At 33.5% G+C, this 17,930-nt stretch overlaps 1 protein-coding gene across 3 annotated transcripts; it reads left to right on the top strand.

The window, feature by feature from the left end:
* The first annotated feature begins 2,089 nt into the window (after window positions 1-2,089).
* Window positions 2,090-7,994, top strand: LOC105774022 (transcription termination factor MTERF2, chloroplastic). 3 transcript variants are annotated; one of them, XM_052632748.1, is made up of 7 exons: window positions 2,090-2,903; window positions 4,236-4,376; window positions 4,562-4,804; window positions 4,977-5,090; window positions 5,685-5,867; window positions 6,900-7,081; window positions 7,583-7,994. In XM_052632748.1, exons 1-7 carry the CDS (start codon window positions 2,376-2,378, stop codon window positions 7,920-7,922), a joined length of 1,731 nt encoding a protein of 576 aa, XP_052488708.1. In that variant the 5' UTR covers window positions 2,090-2,375; the 3' UTR covers window positions 7,923-7,994. The 3 variants fall into 3 exon arrangements, with proteins under 3 accessions (XP_052488708.1, XP_012451779.1, XP_012451777.1); XM_012596325.2 differs by having other exon boundaries at window positions 2,091-2,903; window positions 6,864-7,043; window positions 7,583-7,759; XM_012596323.2 differs by having other exon boundaries at window positions 2,092-2,903; window positions 6,864-7,081.
* Window positions 7,995-17,930: the final 9,936 nt, after the last annotated feature.

Raw genomic sequence — 17,930 nt, 5'->3', positions numbered from 1 at the left:
GACATAAACCACCCATGGGTAGATCTCCAAGATTCAAAGTAGCCAAGCATCTACATTCATTTTGACAAAGCCAAGGGGTAGTCGAGACCAAGCAATAAGAGAGTTAACACGATGTTTCAGATTAACCTTATGGCTATTAAAATTACCAATACTAGTAGCTATCAAGTGGGAAGCATTACTCGGCCACATGAAATCTGCTACAAACATTGTCTTGTTTCTCCACCACCATATCAACCAAGAAGTAAATGCAAAATATTGAGACCAAGCAACCGAATTTTCCACAAGGAATGAGTTATTAGAACAATTTGCACGCAGCCATTCAGTCAAATTGCATGAATTGAAACGCACTAACCTTCCACCGCGTAAATGATGTGACTATAATGTTTGAGACGAGGGGCAATCTCGAAGCACATGCAACGGAGTTTCCTCATGACACCCGCATCTAGGACAAGTTGCATCGCCAGTAATATTTCGACGAACACACATTGCCTTAGTTAGCAAATGGTCATGGGTGACCAACCATAAGAAGAAACGAATACGAGGAGGAACATCCAACTTCCAAATTTTCATCCAAAAACCATTTACAGGGGCATTAAACATCAACAATTCATAGGCAAAGGAGACGGAAAAATTACCATATGAAGAGGCAGTCCAGAAATTGGGATTTCTCTCACCTTCAAAACATGCACCAATGATAATTACTCTTGGACTTCAACTGGCAAGGCATCTACAAGCTCCTTATAAGAACTAGTATCCATGACAACGTCCTTAACAGTTAAGTGATGGAATTCAAGGGAGACAACGACCTCAAAATTCTCCATAATAGAACCATTGACCAACCACCTATCGTACCAAAAGGAAGTAGCAGCACCATCACCTATCAAACGTGCACAACCCTTACGAACAAGAGCTTTTGAAGATTGAATACTCCTATGGGATGAGTTCAATTTAGGTTTAGAATTAAGAAAATTCTCACCATTTAAGTATTTGGATCGCAACACATGAGCCCAAAGAGCAGAGTCCCCATTCTCCAATTCCCATCCCAATTTAGCAAGAAGAGTTGTATTCATGGAAGCTGAACGATGAATACCCATACCACCGTTGCTTTTCTCTTGACACACAGTCTCCCACTTAACCAGAGGCACCTTTTTCTTCTCAAAAGAAGAACCCCAAAGGAAATTACGATTTAAACGATCCAAATCCTTGGTCACCGAAGCAGGTGATTGTGAAGTTTGCATAGTGTAAATAGCTATAGAACTAGTAACTGACTACACCAAAACTGCCTTCCCTGCTAAGGAAAGTTGATTAGCCTTCCAAGATGCCAAACACTTCTTCACCTTATCCAAAAGATGAGCATAGGTATACTTGGTGACACGACCAAAATGCAACGGGAGACTAAGATAACGCCCAAGATCAATGCAATGAGACAATTGAGAGCAGTTAGCAATATCCTGAACCACCGCAACAGGAACATTAAGAGATGTAAAAAGGATTTTCGTGTATGTGTAATTAAAAGCCATTTCTTTTTTCTTCTTTTTTTCCCGTGGAATTAGGTAATGGGAAAATAAAAATAAAAAAAGCTAAGTTTCTTTTTTTTCCTTGTTTTATTTTGTTGTATTTTAGGTCAACTTTTAATCTGATGTCAGAAAATTCAAATAATTCTGATTTTAATATCAGAAATATCATAAGTCTTCCGTGATTATGTAGTTTTAGTGCCCGAAAGTATACATTAAAAAAAAAATCAAAATAGGATGTTTTTGTTCCCAAATGCCAAGAGAGTATATAATTTTGGTGTAGCAAAAGTTGTTTCTGGATTAATTTTTTTTATTTTACAGAAAAGTTTTTAAAAATAATTACCTTTTCTTTTGTTAGTTAATGTGATTTTAAGGTTTGATGATTGTTTTCAACTTTAATTATTATCCTTTTCAAAGTTGATGATGTGGTTTAAATATATAAAAATATTTATATTTAAAAGATATTTTTATAAGAATATTTTTGAAAAATATTACCTCTTCCAGGTTTCCGCTTCATTTACCGTGTACTGCTATATGTATTTTCCGTTAGTTTTATTCAAAGAATAATAAAATAAAATATTGCCTTATCAGTTGTAGGTCTTAAGTTGTGCTCCTGGGAAAACTAATAAAATACTTTAAGCAAATAGCAACTTGTTTATAGCAAATCTGGGAAACCTTTATTATTTATTTATTTATTTTTGTGACTGTTGATTACTTGATTTTCATGGTTTATAGCTTGCTTCTTGATTATGGTCTTCTTTTTAATGTAAAATATTGGATTCGTTTCAGTTTTGTTTGTTCAGTGTGAATTTTTGCCATATGCTAGGGTTTCTCTGGGGGTGTTAAAGAAAGTGTCCCCACATGTCCACCAAATCCTTCTCAATTCACTGGAATTTAAAATCCCAGTTTCCAAACACCTGTTTTCTCCCTTTTGCTCGCCGGTGCTCTTTGAATGCTTTCCCCTTGTCATTCTTTCACTGCCCAAGAATCCATTCTCCGAAGCCATACCTTCCTCAACCTCCCTTGGTCCAATCCAATCCCTATAACCAGACTCCACATGATCTAACACAAGCCCGAGAATCCATTTCTGAGTACCTCCAAGAACTGGGGCTTTCTTTGGAGGATTCCATTTCTATATCTTCTAATTCCCCGAAATACGTGCAAATGCTGGTGGATGGTGTCAAGGAACTGGAGGAATGGAATGCTTGGAATGATAGTAATGGTGAAGGGGATAGTTTGGGGTTTAAGGAAATGATCATTTATATGGCGAAGGAGAAGGGTGATAATGGAAAAGTTGCCTTTTTGGAAAGTGTAGGTTTGCCTCTCTCTTCTGCCATGAGCGTTGCTCGTTATTTGTCCTCAGAATCACTTCCCAGTATTATTCGTAAGGTTAGCAAGAAAGCTCATTAAGTTTATTTACATCTATTTTCACCCTCACTTTTTGGTTTGTTGTTCAAAAATGCATTCTGATGATCTTTGTTTTGGAAGGAACTAGAATTTAGGAAATTTTCGATGTGAAATTTTGTTTCACAGGCAGATGAATCAAGCTTATTCTTTAGATTTTTTAGCCTCAAAAAATAAAAATAAAAACTGGCAAGCTTTAGAAATGAGGAGTTTAACGAAGTGTTAGAACATCACTCTTTAAGTTTTTCACATTGAGACACAAGTCGACAAAGTTAAATAGTGAATAATGAAACCATCTTGCCTTATCAGTATGCAAGAATGTTATGGGTGCCATATTGTAGGAACTGATGGATATTTTTCAAATTTGGCAATATTTAAGACACAAATACTTCTTTTCTTTATTTCATACAGTTGACCTATGATTTGTAGCATGAATATTCTCGTTTGGTTGTAAATTCAGTACCCCATGTTAGTTTCATTACATAGAAAATTTTCCTGCATAATCATTTTTCCTTTTGTTTCACACTTTAGAAGAAGTGAATGATCTTTAGGGACTAACTTTTTCATGGAGATTCCTTTGACAGATTGCATCAGTTATCTTGTACTGTATTTAGAAGGCATATGCCTACAAAAATGTTATCTTTTATATTAACCCTGAAGTAATAATTAGACCAAAATTTTTTGTTTTGTGATGGCTTGCTTAGTGTTAGGCGTGTGTTAGTGTTCGGCCTGCATGATCCAGCCGTTATTATCCTTTTCAAGTTTTACTTTAAGCTGACATCTTGTCATACTATTGCAGTCTTGTTTACTCTTCAGTTCATCATCTTGTCATTTAGAAGTCTTTATATTGATGAAATGGATATAAACCGTTACAATGGATGATTTTGCTTATTAGATTTGACATGTCTAATCTACTGCCTTTTTTTTTTTTGGTTAAAATATTTTTCAAATGCTTCACCTTTTGAGTGGTAAGCCATGGTCTAATAAATTGGTAGGCACAGAATAAATTCCTTTAGATATTGGCTATGTCTTTGTTCTTTTGGTAACCCAACCTAACGATCCTTCGGTAGAATATGTGTATGTTCTTGAATCATAGCTTGGTGCTAAACGCATGTTTGTGGTTTTTAAGCTCTTGTAGATGCATCCTGTTTATATAGGAGTATTTCAAATCAAATCTTTTCGCTGATCTGATCAAGCAACCAATGTGATACTTATCTTGCTTCAAATGAATTCTGCTCTTCTGTGAATTGACTGAAATGAGCTCTTCATCTAAATTTGTTTGGTAGAGTCATTGCTTATTTTGGATTTGGTTTTTAGGTTAAGTATATGAAGGAAAATATATTTTCTGCCGGTGATGATAAAGGGGGGCTTAGTGGGAAAAATGCTCGCCGAATGATGATGCACTTGTCAATTTCTTCTGATGAAGATGTGCAACAAACCTTATCCTTCTTTGAGAAGGTTGAATATGACTTCCAATCTTCTTTTATTGTCTATGTGAAGTGATATCAGGTTTTACTTACCTAATACTTTTTATTCTTTTCTTTTGTTTGCCCTCTTGATGTTGTCAGCTGACATTTCAGTTGCATAGGTTCATTTGTTCAGTTGCTTTCTGTTGTGACACAATCTATCAATATATGTTGCAGATTGAAGCAAGGCGTGGAGGTTTAGAGATATTGGGTTTGGTAGATGCAACTTTTAGATTTCTGTTGGAATCATTTCCACGTCTTTTATTGTTACCAGTGGAGTCCCATTTGGAACCTATGGTTGAATTTCTTGAAAATATCGGAGTTCCAAGGAGATCTATGGGAAATGTATTTTTGTTGTTTCCTCCCATCTTGTTTTACAAGATTCAGGGCATTAAATCAAAATTTTTGACTTTCGAGAAGGTACCTTTCATATTTTAAATTCTAGTTTCATTTAGCTGAGTACTGTTTTCTACTTGCAGACACTTTGAACAATAACCTTTCTTTTTATGGATGCCATGCTATGTTAGTTTTTAGTGTGATTATACCTTGTTTACCCTTAATCGAAGTTTATTTTTTATGAATTTTCTTCTAGGTTGGTGCAGCATATAAAGATATTGGGAAAATGTTGCTAAAATATCCATGGATACTATCAACAAGTATTCAAGAAAATTATGAGCAGATCCTTTTGTTTTTTGAGGAAGAAAAGGTACTGATTTAATGTTGACCTCCTAGTCAGGGTGTCTTACATTTGCCCTACATTCATGTGCTTGACTGTATACTCGGTTATGTTTGGTTGAGTTTTGGTTCCATCATGATTTTCATGGTTTGCTTACAGCTTACTTGAGGTGCTAATGTTTTGTTATTTATTCTGAAATTGCTAATGTTATTGTCTGGTAAAAAATAATATCCAGGAGTTTCTTTCTTTTAGTTACCGAAACAAGAAATTGTTGAGGATATGATACTCTGAAAGTTGCCATAGGGGTATGAGAATATATTTTTAAATCCACAGGCAGTTTTAGTTTACTTTAATACCATCAATTGTATTAACGGACAGCCTTGATTTTATGTTGTTTACTGCTCCTTATTATTAAGTAGTTTTCTTTCTCCGTTAACTGGATAAATAATTATGTTTCTGTCGGGCACCTAAAGTTAGTGTTTTGTATCATTTGATTACATCTCCAAACATAAATAGTTTCTATTAAAGTTATAAACTTGGTTACACAGTTGCATTATCTTCATTTTCTTTTCTATTCGTATGTTGTTCTGTAATGAATTGGATAATTTTCATATTTGGATTTAGATACCAAAAACAAGTGTTGACCGGGCAATTAGAAGCTGGCCTCATTTATTGGGTTGTTCTACAAGCAAGCTAAAGTTAATGGTGGATCAATTTGGTGAATTAGGTATTAGAAACAAGAAATTTGGCCGGGTTATTGCCAAAAGTCCCCAGCTGCTATTAAAGAAACCTCAAGAATTTCTCCAGGTTGGTGGTTGTATGTTTTTGTTTGGGTTCTTGAGATACACTTTTTGGCTTTTATTTTTTGCAGTTACTTAATGTTTAATTCCCATCTCTAAATGTTGAATCACCTCTTAAAAGAATAACTAGCTTTAACATAGCTTTGAGAGGTGATCTGGTTCACTTTTAGCAATTCCCTGTTACATATTTAAAGGAATTGACATGCGGTATGATTATATCCCTCAATGGCATGAAGAAAATTAGGATGCCGTTCTTCCCTTGCTCCTATTGGCTGCTCCTTGATTGTGCCTTATACTTTTCTGTTTCTAAGGATGCTTCTTTATTGTTATTTGTCTTAATGATTAAATTGTAACCATACATATAAATTCTAATTAACAAGAAAATTTAAATACCGGACTTCTCAAATCCCTTATTTGACACTGTGTAATCTAGTTTTCTTCCACGATGAACTGATTAACTGAAATTTGATCACACAACACTCAGGGGAAGACAAATTTCTGAGGCCGGGGGGGGGGGAGGCGGGGGCGGGTTTGCTGATGTCACCATTGGCTTTTCATTTTTGTAATACTTCTTTTATGATTGGCAGCCTTTCAGTTAACTTATTAGCAATTACATGTTCACATTGCCTTGAAACCAGCTTTATGTTGATTTCTGGATATTAGAGGCAATTCCAGGAGTCTAACTCTGCTGTTTTTCAGTGGTCAAGATTGGTTGATTTGTCTCTTCAACTGCCTAATCCTAGTATTTTGTTTGTGAAGCTAAGATGACTCTTGTCAAATATAACTTTCATTTCTCCAAGGGTCGTCAAAGAGACTAGTTCTCAAGGATTCTAGTCAACTATGAAAGTGAAATTGTGGCATTAAATCCTAGCTTCGAAATACAGAATTTATTATAGTTTCAATCAATGAATTTGATTTGTATTGCTTTTTCTTCTGATTTATTCTATTCTATTCTATTATTTTATATTTCTTTTATAGTTATGATTTATTTCTCCTTCTATAGGTGGTTCTATTTTTTGAAGAACTTGGTCTTGCTCAGGAAACTGTGGGGAAGCTAGTTTCTCGCTGTCCAGAAGTCTTTGCTGCCAACATCGATACAACTTTGAAGAAAAAGGTTGAGCTTCTTGCAGAATTTGGTATTTCCAATGACCACCTTCCTCGCGTCATCAAAAAGTATCCAGAGGTTCTTGTTTCTGATGTGAACAAAACTTTACTTCCTCGGTAATACTTTTATTTCAGTACACTGTTCTATATTAGTTGAGGTGTTGTGTGGTGGGAAAATACCCAAAGACCAACCAGGCATCTCATGGGAAAAAACTTATTGTCAGAAGAACAGAAAAAAAGAAAAAAAAAAAGAAAATGAAAATTTTAGTTCCACTAATGCATTGTAGGTAAAACTCGTATTGGAAGTATTGACCAAAAGAAAAAGGTATTAAAACTCTTTCTTTCCTGACAAGATCACACACAAACAAGTTTGATGTCAATGTCAATGCCATTCTATCTTGAGGTTCAGTATTTTGAACTATCTTGAATGCTTTGTTTTTGAATTTGGAATGGTTTTACTTGGATAACATAATTTAAGTTCGAAATATAAACAATGGGGATCATGCATTCGTTTTTTTCTTCATTGTTATGATGAGAACTATGTTCATTAAGTTACAGATCATGCAGTCATGAGAAAATCAGTGTTGTTGTAACTCGATCTGCCGGTTATGTGAACAGGATCAATTATTTGATGGAGATGGGGCTGTCTAGGAGGGAAATTGCTTTGATGATCCGTAGGTTTCCTCCATTACTAGGATACAGCATTAAGGAGGTATTAAAACCGAAACTCAATTTCCTTTTAAACACCATTGGAAAGCCTGTGAAGGATGTGGTGGGGTATCCTAGGTACTTTAGTTATTCATTGGAAAAGAAAATAAAACCCAGGTTCTGGGTCCTTAAGGGAAAGAATATTGAATGTAGCTTAGAAGTAATGTTAGGGAAAAATGATGAAGAGTTTGCTGCTGAGTTTATGGGTGTTGGAAGAATGCTTGTTTCTCCATCCGCCACTTTTCAATGAATTGTTGTAACATTAAAGTGATAATAGGCAATCTTTGTAAATGCTTTATTTATAGGCAATCTCTTTGACACATCACAATTTGTGATTGGCTAGAGTTGTGGTTGAAGTAATTTGGCCATCGCATGTTAACATCATGAACGTAAGTAGACCAATGAATTGAATGAACTGAAATAGGTAGATTCAATCTCATTTCGTGATTCGTTTTGGATTTGAGTAAATTCAATGTAGGAGTCATGATCAATAGGTTGTTCTTCATTTGCATTATGCTTAGTTATTTGATCAGTTGTCAACTTCATCACCACAAAGAGTGGACTACATCAGATGTCTGTTTTGTTTGTTGTACACTCGGTAAACTTTGCTATTTGGGGAATAGGCAAGTAATATGTATGCTTACATCATAAAGAGGGTTAAATGTTGCTTTATACTTTGTCCTACTAAAGCTTTCTTCCTCTCGATCGGATAATTGCCAATTCTAGATTATCTGAATTCGAAAAATTCGTTAATTCGTTCGGATAAATATATGGAATTTTGTTTCCCGTGGGAACACATGACTTTTGACAACTAAAGTTATGCTTTAACCATCAACATTAATCTTCAACTTTGATTAAAATTTAATTTACATAAACTAATGAATAACATATAAATATTAATAATAAAATTTTAAAAAGTAAATATAATAATTAATAATTTTAAATATGTTCAAAATTTTTTATCAGAAAAACATATCTCATTTAAAATCTTATTCTCTTAACTCATATCTTTGTATTTGTAAATTTAATTGAATAATAAGATGGAATTATCAAAATTTTTAGATTTATGATATAATTAAAATAATTATTCTGATATTAATTTACTTTGTAATGCTACAATTATATTTAGTCAACGGTGGAGTCAAGTAGAGGCCTAGGGGGGCCATGGCCCCCTAAAGTTTAATTTTTTTTTTAATTTAGTTATTTGTAAATATACTATGGCCTTGCCAAAAATATAAGTAACCCCCCAAGTTTAAGTTTTTTGCAATTTTCCCTTTTGTATGTAAATTATTATAGCCCTCTTAAAAATATAAGTAGACCATTCCCAAAAGTATTTTTGCACATCTAGTTTTAGCTTGACCCCCAAAGATTAACATCATGGCCACTACATTTAGTACATATTATAATATATAAAATAGTATACATACATGTTTAACGATATGTAATATATTATTTGTTGTACAATTAAATTATAAATGTAAAATAATTATTATAACATTATAATATTACAATGTGCATTCTTCTACTAAAGATATACAACCTAAAACTTAAACATGTAATTAATTGTATATAGGTTAGGCTGCATTGTAATATCAACTAGACTCACTCCCACATAAAAGAAATTCTTTTTAGGGGTCAATCTTAATTTCAACTAAATCATTCTTCTTCATTTGTTTCTCTTTTCTTGCCTTCTTTATTAGTGAAGAGGATTCTCGAGAAAGCTTTCTAGCCAATCTAGTAGAATTTGGCATATGGTTATATTATTTCCGGCCAACATGCCAAATGGAATTTGATATGTAACTTTATACAAAATTATGTTATTATAATATTCATAACTAATATAACTTAATTATATAATACTAATAGTATATACTATAGTTTATCATAAAATTAATTACATGTTTAAGGTTTAGGTTGCACATTATTAATAGAAGAATGCACATTGTAGTATCGTAATGTTATAATAATTATTATACATTCACAATTTAATTATATAACAATTGATATATTATATGTCCTTAAAAGTCTATGTCTACTATTTTTATAATATAATATGTACTAAAGATAATTATGTCACATTACAAAATAAATTCATATTATAATATTTACTTTAATTATATAAATATTAATTAATTATTTGTTTAAAATAATTTAACTAATTGAGTTGATCAAATAATAAAAAGGATAATCACGAATCTAGAAATTCGATGATTGTATGGATTGTTCAATTAGGTTTTCGAATGCAAAAGAGATTTAAGAGAAGTGCATGAGATTTAAGAGAATAAGAATTTTAACTAAGATATATTTTTCTAATAATATTTTTAAACATATTTAAAATTATTATTAATTATTATATTCAATTTTATTATTAATTAAAATATTTAATTTTAAAAGATATTTTTATTGATATTTATATGTTATTTATTAATTTGTGATAATTTTAAATGAAGTTGAAAATTAGTTTTGATCACTAAATTATAATTTTAATTGTTAAAGGTAATGTGTTCGAATCCTATTAGGAGTAAAATTTTAAATATTTTGTAATTAGCTATTTGGATAATTGATTTCGAGAGGGTATATTTGCATATGCTCCGAATCTGTAAATTAGTTTTTACTTAGCTTTTTAGACAATTGATTTAACATATATACTTGCTGTAATCTAAGCTTATTACCTTTAAACTCTCAGTTTGCATTGTGTTTATAATCATTTACGGACTCACAATGCGCGATAATTATATTTACACAAACTTAATTATAAAGATATACTGAAAATCAAAGCTTTAATTTTATTTTCATCAAGAAATAAAATGATAATATGTCATATATGTTTAAAATAAATTAATTTCCAAAGCCACATGTACATATTTATTTTTTAATTTATTAAAAGAATATGTTTTTACTTTATATAATTATTTTAATGTAAATTTATTTGAAATAGTAAACATAATTAAAACATGTCAATTATTTTAGAAATTTCAATATTGTCTTAATAAAACATTTTCAAATAATAATTATAACATTTGAATCATTTAAAATATACTCTAAATTAATAGTATGCATTCTTCAAATTTCATTTTTAATAATCAATAAATTGAGTATAATAATTGTTAAAAACTAAAAATTAGTATGATTTTAGAATTATTATATAAGATTATATAAATGTAAAGTTACCTCTCTTTCACAAAATAAATTAAAACCAAAAGTTTTATATTGATATGAAATTATCTTATTAAATCCTTATTGTACATTTATAGTATAACATTCTATACTACTATATATAAAAGAAAGGCTCTAAGGCCTGACATTCCTTCGTTAACAATGTCTTGCTTTTTGTTTTTTTTGGGCAATTTACCAAAAAAAGCTTTTTTTTTTAAAATTATCGAAATAGGCCCGGTATTTTATTATTTATAGGAATGGGTCTTTTCCGGCAAATCGCGTCCACGTCGTAGCGATGTCGATGGGCGATGCCAGAAATCGCGCCACTCGCCTGTAGCGTGAAAAGGTAATGATCAAATTTTGACCGTTGCCCCCTCCACGGTCAAAAAAGGAACTATAAATACCCCACCCTTTTTTTTTTCACAAACTAATCCTCTCTCAAATTTCCTCTCAATTTCCAGGACCTACTGTAGAAAAAGCACGTCCACGAGGGCAAAATTTCACAAATTCTTCTCAAATAGCATTCTGCTAGAAGCGATTTTATACTATTTGCTCAGAAACGTCAACTCGAAATTATTTCTTCCAGGACCTACTGTAGCAAAAGCGCGTCCACGAGGCCGCGATTTCACAAATTCTTATCAAACAACATCCTGCTAGAAGCGATTTTATACTATTTGCTCAGAAACGTCAACTCGAAATTATTTTTTTCAAGACCTACTATAGCGAAAGCGCGTAAACGTGGGCGCGACTTATTTGTTTACTTTTTTCTACAAAACCCTAAAAACCCTAAAAATCCTAAACCCTAAAATCCAAAAACCTAACGTGGGAAAAAGGCAAATCGCGTCCCCCGTAACGCACTACGTCAGGAAATCGTGGCCACGTCAGTGCGCTTTGTTGACGTGGCAACAAATCGCGTCCACGAGGGGGTGATATTTTGCCACATCAGCAAAGCGCGTTGACGTGGCCGCGACTCGCCCCACGCGTGAACAGTGCAACGGTCAAAAAAAGAACTATAAATACCCCCACCTTTTTTTTTTCACAAACTAATCCTCTCTCAAATTTCCTCTCAATTTCCAGGACCTACTATAGCAAAAGCGTGTCCACGAGGGCGCGATTTCACAAATTCTTCTCAAATAGCATTATGCTAGAAGCGATTGTATACTATTTGCTCAGAAATGTCAACTCGAAATTATTTCTTCCAGGACCTACTGTAGCAAAAGTGCGTCCACGAGGCCGCGATTTCACAAATTCTTATCAAACAACATCCTGCTGGAAGGGATTTTATACTATTTGCTCAGAAACGTCAACTCGAAATTATTTTTTCAGGACCTACTGTAGCAAAAGCGCGTCCACGAGGCCGCGATTTCACAAATTCTTATCAAACAACATCCTGCTAGAAGCGATTTTATACTATTTGCTCAGAAACGTCAACTCGAAATTGTTTTTTCAGGACCTACTGTAGCGAAAGCGCGTAAACGTGGGTGCGACTTATTTGTTTACTTTTTTCTACAAAACCCTAAAAACCCTAAAAATACTAAACCCTAAAATCCAAAAACCTAACGTAGGAAAAACGGCAAATTGTGTCCCCCGTAACGCGCTACGTCAGGAAATTGCGGCCACGTCAGTGCGCTTTGCTGATGTGGCAACAAATTGCCCCCTCGTGGATGTGATTTGTTGCCACGTCAACAAAGCGCTACCGACGTGACGCTGATTTTCCGCACGCCCTTGACATCGCTACCGACGTGGACGTGATTTTCTGAAAAATGGCCCATTCCGGTAAATAATAAAATACCGAGCCCATTTCGGTAAATTTATAAAAAATTAAGCTTTTATTGGTAAATTGGCCTTTTTTTTCATTCTTAATAATAATGGTTAATTTTCAGTTTTCATCCTCCTTTCTGTCTCTCTACTTTTTAATTATATAAAAATAGTTAAATTTTAATTCTGATATCCATTTTATGTTAAAATTTGAGATTTAATCTTTATATTTGAATTATTTTATATAATTTAGTACTTCAATGTTTATAATGTCATTAATTAGTTTAACTATTTTTTCTAATTGAGATGCTAACATAAATATAACGAATTGTTAACATCATTACATTTCTTGTTAACTTTAAGTCCATTATTATCAAGTGGGTATTTTTTTAATTTTAAAATGTCATACCGTAAAGTTTAGCGTAAAAATTTTAACGTTATTAACAATTGAACCTAAATTTTATATGAAAAATAAATGAGCTAAATTCTTAAAAATAAAAAAATTAGAGATTAAATTTTAAATATAAAAAAATACATAAACTTGAAATATATCGTAACCTTTAAAATTTAATAATTTAATAATTTAATCCAAAAATAATTATATACGAGGTAATATATAATATATAATATATAAAAACACTGCATGTTTTCCATATATTAAATATATATTATATTATATACAAGTTAATATATATGTTGACAAACGCACGATATATATATATATATATATATATATATATATGAGGATAAAGGCCATTTAATTTTTAATATGGTTATTTTATTTGGTGAAAAAAAATAAACTTTACAAAAAATTACTTAAAGATACACCCAAATCTCCATGGGGCGTTTCAAATAAATGAAGGCCCTCTTTGTCAAGAATGATCATTTTAATTAGATTATCAGTCTCTTTGTTATCTTTTCTGGAAATGTAATGAATCAACCAATGCGCAACTTTAGTCAGCTAATGTTGGCTTCTCTTAACCAATGCGAAAATCGAGGCATTTGCAAAACTTGTATAGCTTGTACCGTCTTCATATTATCTGATAGAATAAACATATTGTCAAATCCTTTATCAAGTGCAATCTCCAAACCTTGCAGAATACCCCATAATTCAGTATCCAAAATAGTACATGTTCCTAAAAAAAAAATTAAAACCAATAATCTATCCCCTATTCCTGTATCGTATTACACCTCCAATAGTGGCTATGTGAGAAGTCATTGTTACTGCACCATCAGTGTTCAATTGAATCCAATTCCCAAACAAGGTTGGAGTCAGAGTAGAAAGTTGCAACTTAAACCCATATACCTTATGGTTAAGGTATATTGTTTCGCCCAACTGTAAGAGACTTTTTAATCAAACTTTCAATACCAATAGAAATCCCTTGAAAAACCAATAGATTACAATTCTTCCAAAAAAGCTAAGAAAACATTTCAAAAAAGCATTGCCAATCAATCCCTTCTATTTGCATCCTCAATTTATTCTGTAAGTTAGATGCAAGCCACTCATGTAAACCTCCAGAAAAGAAGGCATTCAATTTGACTACCGGAATTATTCTAGACCAAATCTCCTTTGCTATAGGGCAATCACGAATAACATGTAATATATCCTCAGCGACATGCCCACATAGACCACAAAAACCATCCTGTCCAATCCCTCGCTTCATACGTTCCAAATTAGTGAGTAGGTGTTATTTGAGAACGAGCCATATAAAGCACCTAACCTTTTGAGGCCCTTGAAACTTCCAAGGAAGCTCCTAAATCACCTCATTTAGATGCCATGACTCCCGAATTTTCTAGTATGCACTTTTGATGAAAAATGATCCAGTTGATGACCTAGCCTAAATGATCCTATCAGATCCTGCTTTCGAATGGGGTGGGGGAATCCCTATTATACACTTAATAACATCTTTCGACACCCATTAATGAAACAAGTCAAGATTCTAGTCACCTTCTTCAGTAACCATTTTGCTTAGCAAGCACTCCCTATCCATAATGGAATGGGATGAAATATGGTTAATTAAAGGACCAAAATTTAATAACCAAGGATCCCGCCAACAATAAATCAAGTTACCATTCCCAACAGACCAAAACAAATTTTCTCTGACAAGAGGCCAGCCTTTAGAGAGACTCTTCGAGAGAAAAGAACACCTACTTCGTGCTATTGTTTCTGGAAAATCGCTTGAGACCTCATACTTCGACCTTAGAACCTGAACCCATAAAGATTTAGAATTGGTCACAACATTAAAACCATGCTTCATAAAAAAACAAGTATTTTGATCATTCAAAGGCATAATACAAGACCTCCATAGGATCTTGGCCGACAAACAGCATCCCAACCAACCAATGCCATTTTCCTTTCTGCTCTCGACGAAGCCCAAATGAATTGATGGACCAATTGCTCAATTTCCTCACACAGACCTTTGCGAATCCTTATCAATTGCATGAAATAACTAGGTATTGTAAGCAGAACAGACTGGGTTAGGGTGGCCCTACCAGCTAGAATAGTTGCCTTGCCTCCCAACTTTGCAATTTACTACGAACCTAGTCAACCACAAACTTTAGAGTACTATTAGTCACCTTATCATAGAGGAGGGGAACTCCCAAATAAGAACCAAGATTTTTTACTCTATAGAAACCCAAAATCTTACTAAGGTCTTCTCCTAACTCTTCATTGACTTCCTAAGAGAAAAAAATATTATATTTTTGTGCATTTACCCTATGCCTAGAAAATTCACAAAAACTATCCAATATCCCTTTAAATAACCTAGATTGATGTACATCTGCTTGCCCAAAAATAATAAGGTCATCCGCAAAGAATAAATGAGAGATATCTAGGCCTAAATGATTCAAGCGAACAGGATGCCACTGCCCAATCTGAAAAGTTGAATTAATGTTGTGACCAAGCCACTCCATACACAAAACAAAAAGATACGAAGATAACAGACACCCTTAGATAATACCCCTAGCCAGTCAGAATTGTTGAGAAGGGACACCATTTCACAGGATTTGCATAGTGGAATTAGTGGTAGCAGACATAATCACACTCTTAAGAAAATTTGAAATACCAATAGCTCAGAGAGAAGTGTCAATAAATTCCCACCTTACACGATCATAGGCCTTCTCGGAATCAATCTTGACTGTCATCCATTTCTTATTCCTCTGCTTACTTCTTACAGAGTGGATAACTTCCTATGTAATAAGAATATTATCCGTAATGTTATGCCCCACGATAAACCCAACCTATTCCTTTGTAACGATCTTTGGAAAGACAACTTTAAAATGGTTAACAATGATATTCATAACAAGCTTGTAAAGAAACAAGCACAAACTGATAGGCCTAAATTGAGAAAAGTTTTTAGGGGCGTGGACCTTGGGTAAGAGAACAGTTAGAGTGTTATTCAAAGATGAATCAATGATTTCCCAGTCAAAAATCTTTTTAACCCACTCACAAACAGAACTGCTAAATTTATCCCACTGATTTTGGAAGAAAAGGGCATGAAAAGTATCACTACTTGGTGCCTTCAGAGGAGCCATGTCAAACAGAGCAGACCTAATCTCATCATTTGTAATAGCTTTACTCAAAACCTGTAATCCCCATCATCAAGTTATGGAAATAAGTTAGATGGTAACCCCCTCATAGGATGAGGTTGTTCACCATATAACTTTTGACAAGACTTAATCACCTCATACTGAAGGACATCATCCTCAAATATCTATTCACCTTTATCATTCTTCAAAGCAGAAATCCTATTATGTTTCCTTCTTTAAAGAGTGCGTCTACGAAAAAATTTAGTGTTCCGATCTCCTAAATAGAGCCAGTCACATCTAGACTTTTTCTTCCATAAAAGCTCCTCGTGATGCAAGGTGTTTTTCTAATTCTTCCTGTACTTTCATTTCAACTTGAAGCAACAAATCAGAACTCAAATGATCCAATGCCTTTTGGATGCTAGCTAATTTTTGCATTAAGTGCCTTTTACGAGTGAAAATATGCTTGTAAATATTCTTGTTCCAACCTTTAATGTTATTCAAAAATTGCTGGATAGTGCCACCTATGTTACCATTATAATTCCAAGAATCTTGCACAAACTTGGAGAAGCTTGGATGTTCAACCCAACCAACAAGGAACTTGAAAGGCCTTCCTTTGTTATCACTAAAATTTCGACATAGGGAAGGAAGGATAGGACGATGGTCTAATTTTAGCCTTAAGAGATGAGTCACTAAAGAATTTGCGAACCCAAAAACCCAAGCATCATTAGCGATAGCTCTATCCAATCTCTCACGAACCCTACCTCTTTGCCAAGTAAAAGCAGGTCCTATGAAACCTAAACCATGTAGCTGAGCTGACTCAACCAAACTATCGAATGCGGTACACCTTTTACCATACCTCTGCCCTCCCCTATTTTCATTAGGAGAAAGAATGGGATTGAAGTCTCTGATTGCCAACCAAGGGACAACTTTAGTAGGAGTGACTGAGTTTAGACATTCCCATAAAGCTTCTACTTACTCTTGTCTGGACTCTCATATGTTGGGATCGCCAATATGCCTTGTGGTGTAGCGAAAAAATATTCTGGCAATTACGGTTAAAATGTATGAGGAGCGAAAATGGGTTGAAATAAGGTTGAAGATATACCTTCTTAAATGAAAAGCGATGAAATGATGGTGCTGATTCGGTAGGCATTCCACTGAATTGGCCCACTGTCTGAAGCATCTGAAACATGACTGGCTTCAACTCGAACTGTTATGCCTCAATTTCGGGTCTCTTAATACTCAGATTAAGATCATGAAATACTGACACGATATACTGTCTTAAAGCTCTATCCCTATCATCAGCAATAAGGATAGGATTTTGAGCAAGGTTTGCTCCGTTTCCTTGATTCGAATTTTCGAAGTTCATCTCTTTAGTCCTTCTCTAACATGCTTGTCTTCTTCGCCGTCGAAAAGTTCATTCAATCTTAGGGTCTACAGGGAGTAAATCGATGATTCGGTCAATACTCATAAACACCTGAAATAATCACAAAAAAATTAACCAAGTTAAAATTTGAACAGAAAAATAAACCAAAATGCAAAACTAGCAACTTCATAAATAATGAATTTTTTAAAACACAGTCCCCGGCAACGACGCCAAAAACTTGGAACGACGAAAATGTGCAAGTGTACACAATCGCAACAAATAATAAAGTGACAAGTAAATGTCGAGTTATCGTACCCACAAGGACTGTGAAAAGAATTATTTTTGAATGCTATTTAAAATACTTTGGTGAAAAAATATTTTGTTGAAGAGGGTGATTAAAAAATAAGATTTTAAACTAAGTACAATAAATAAATAAATCTCAAACGCACAATT

Source organism: Gossypium raimondii, chromosome 6 (genome assembly GCF_025698545.1).
Source record: "Gossypium raimondii isolate GPD5lz chromosome 6, ASM2569854v1, whole genome shotgun sequence".
In the NCBI taxonomy this organism is placed as follows: domain Eukaryota; kingdom Viridiplantae; phylum Streptophyta; class Magnoliopsida; order Malvales; family Malvaceae; genus Gossypium; species Gossypium raimondii.
Note: the sequence above shows the minus strand (reverse complement) of the source record. Positions and strands in the feature narration are given on the sequence as shown.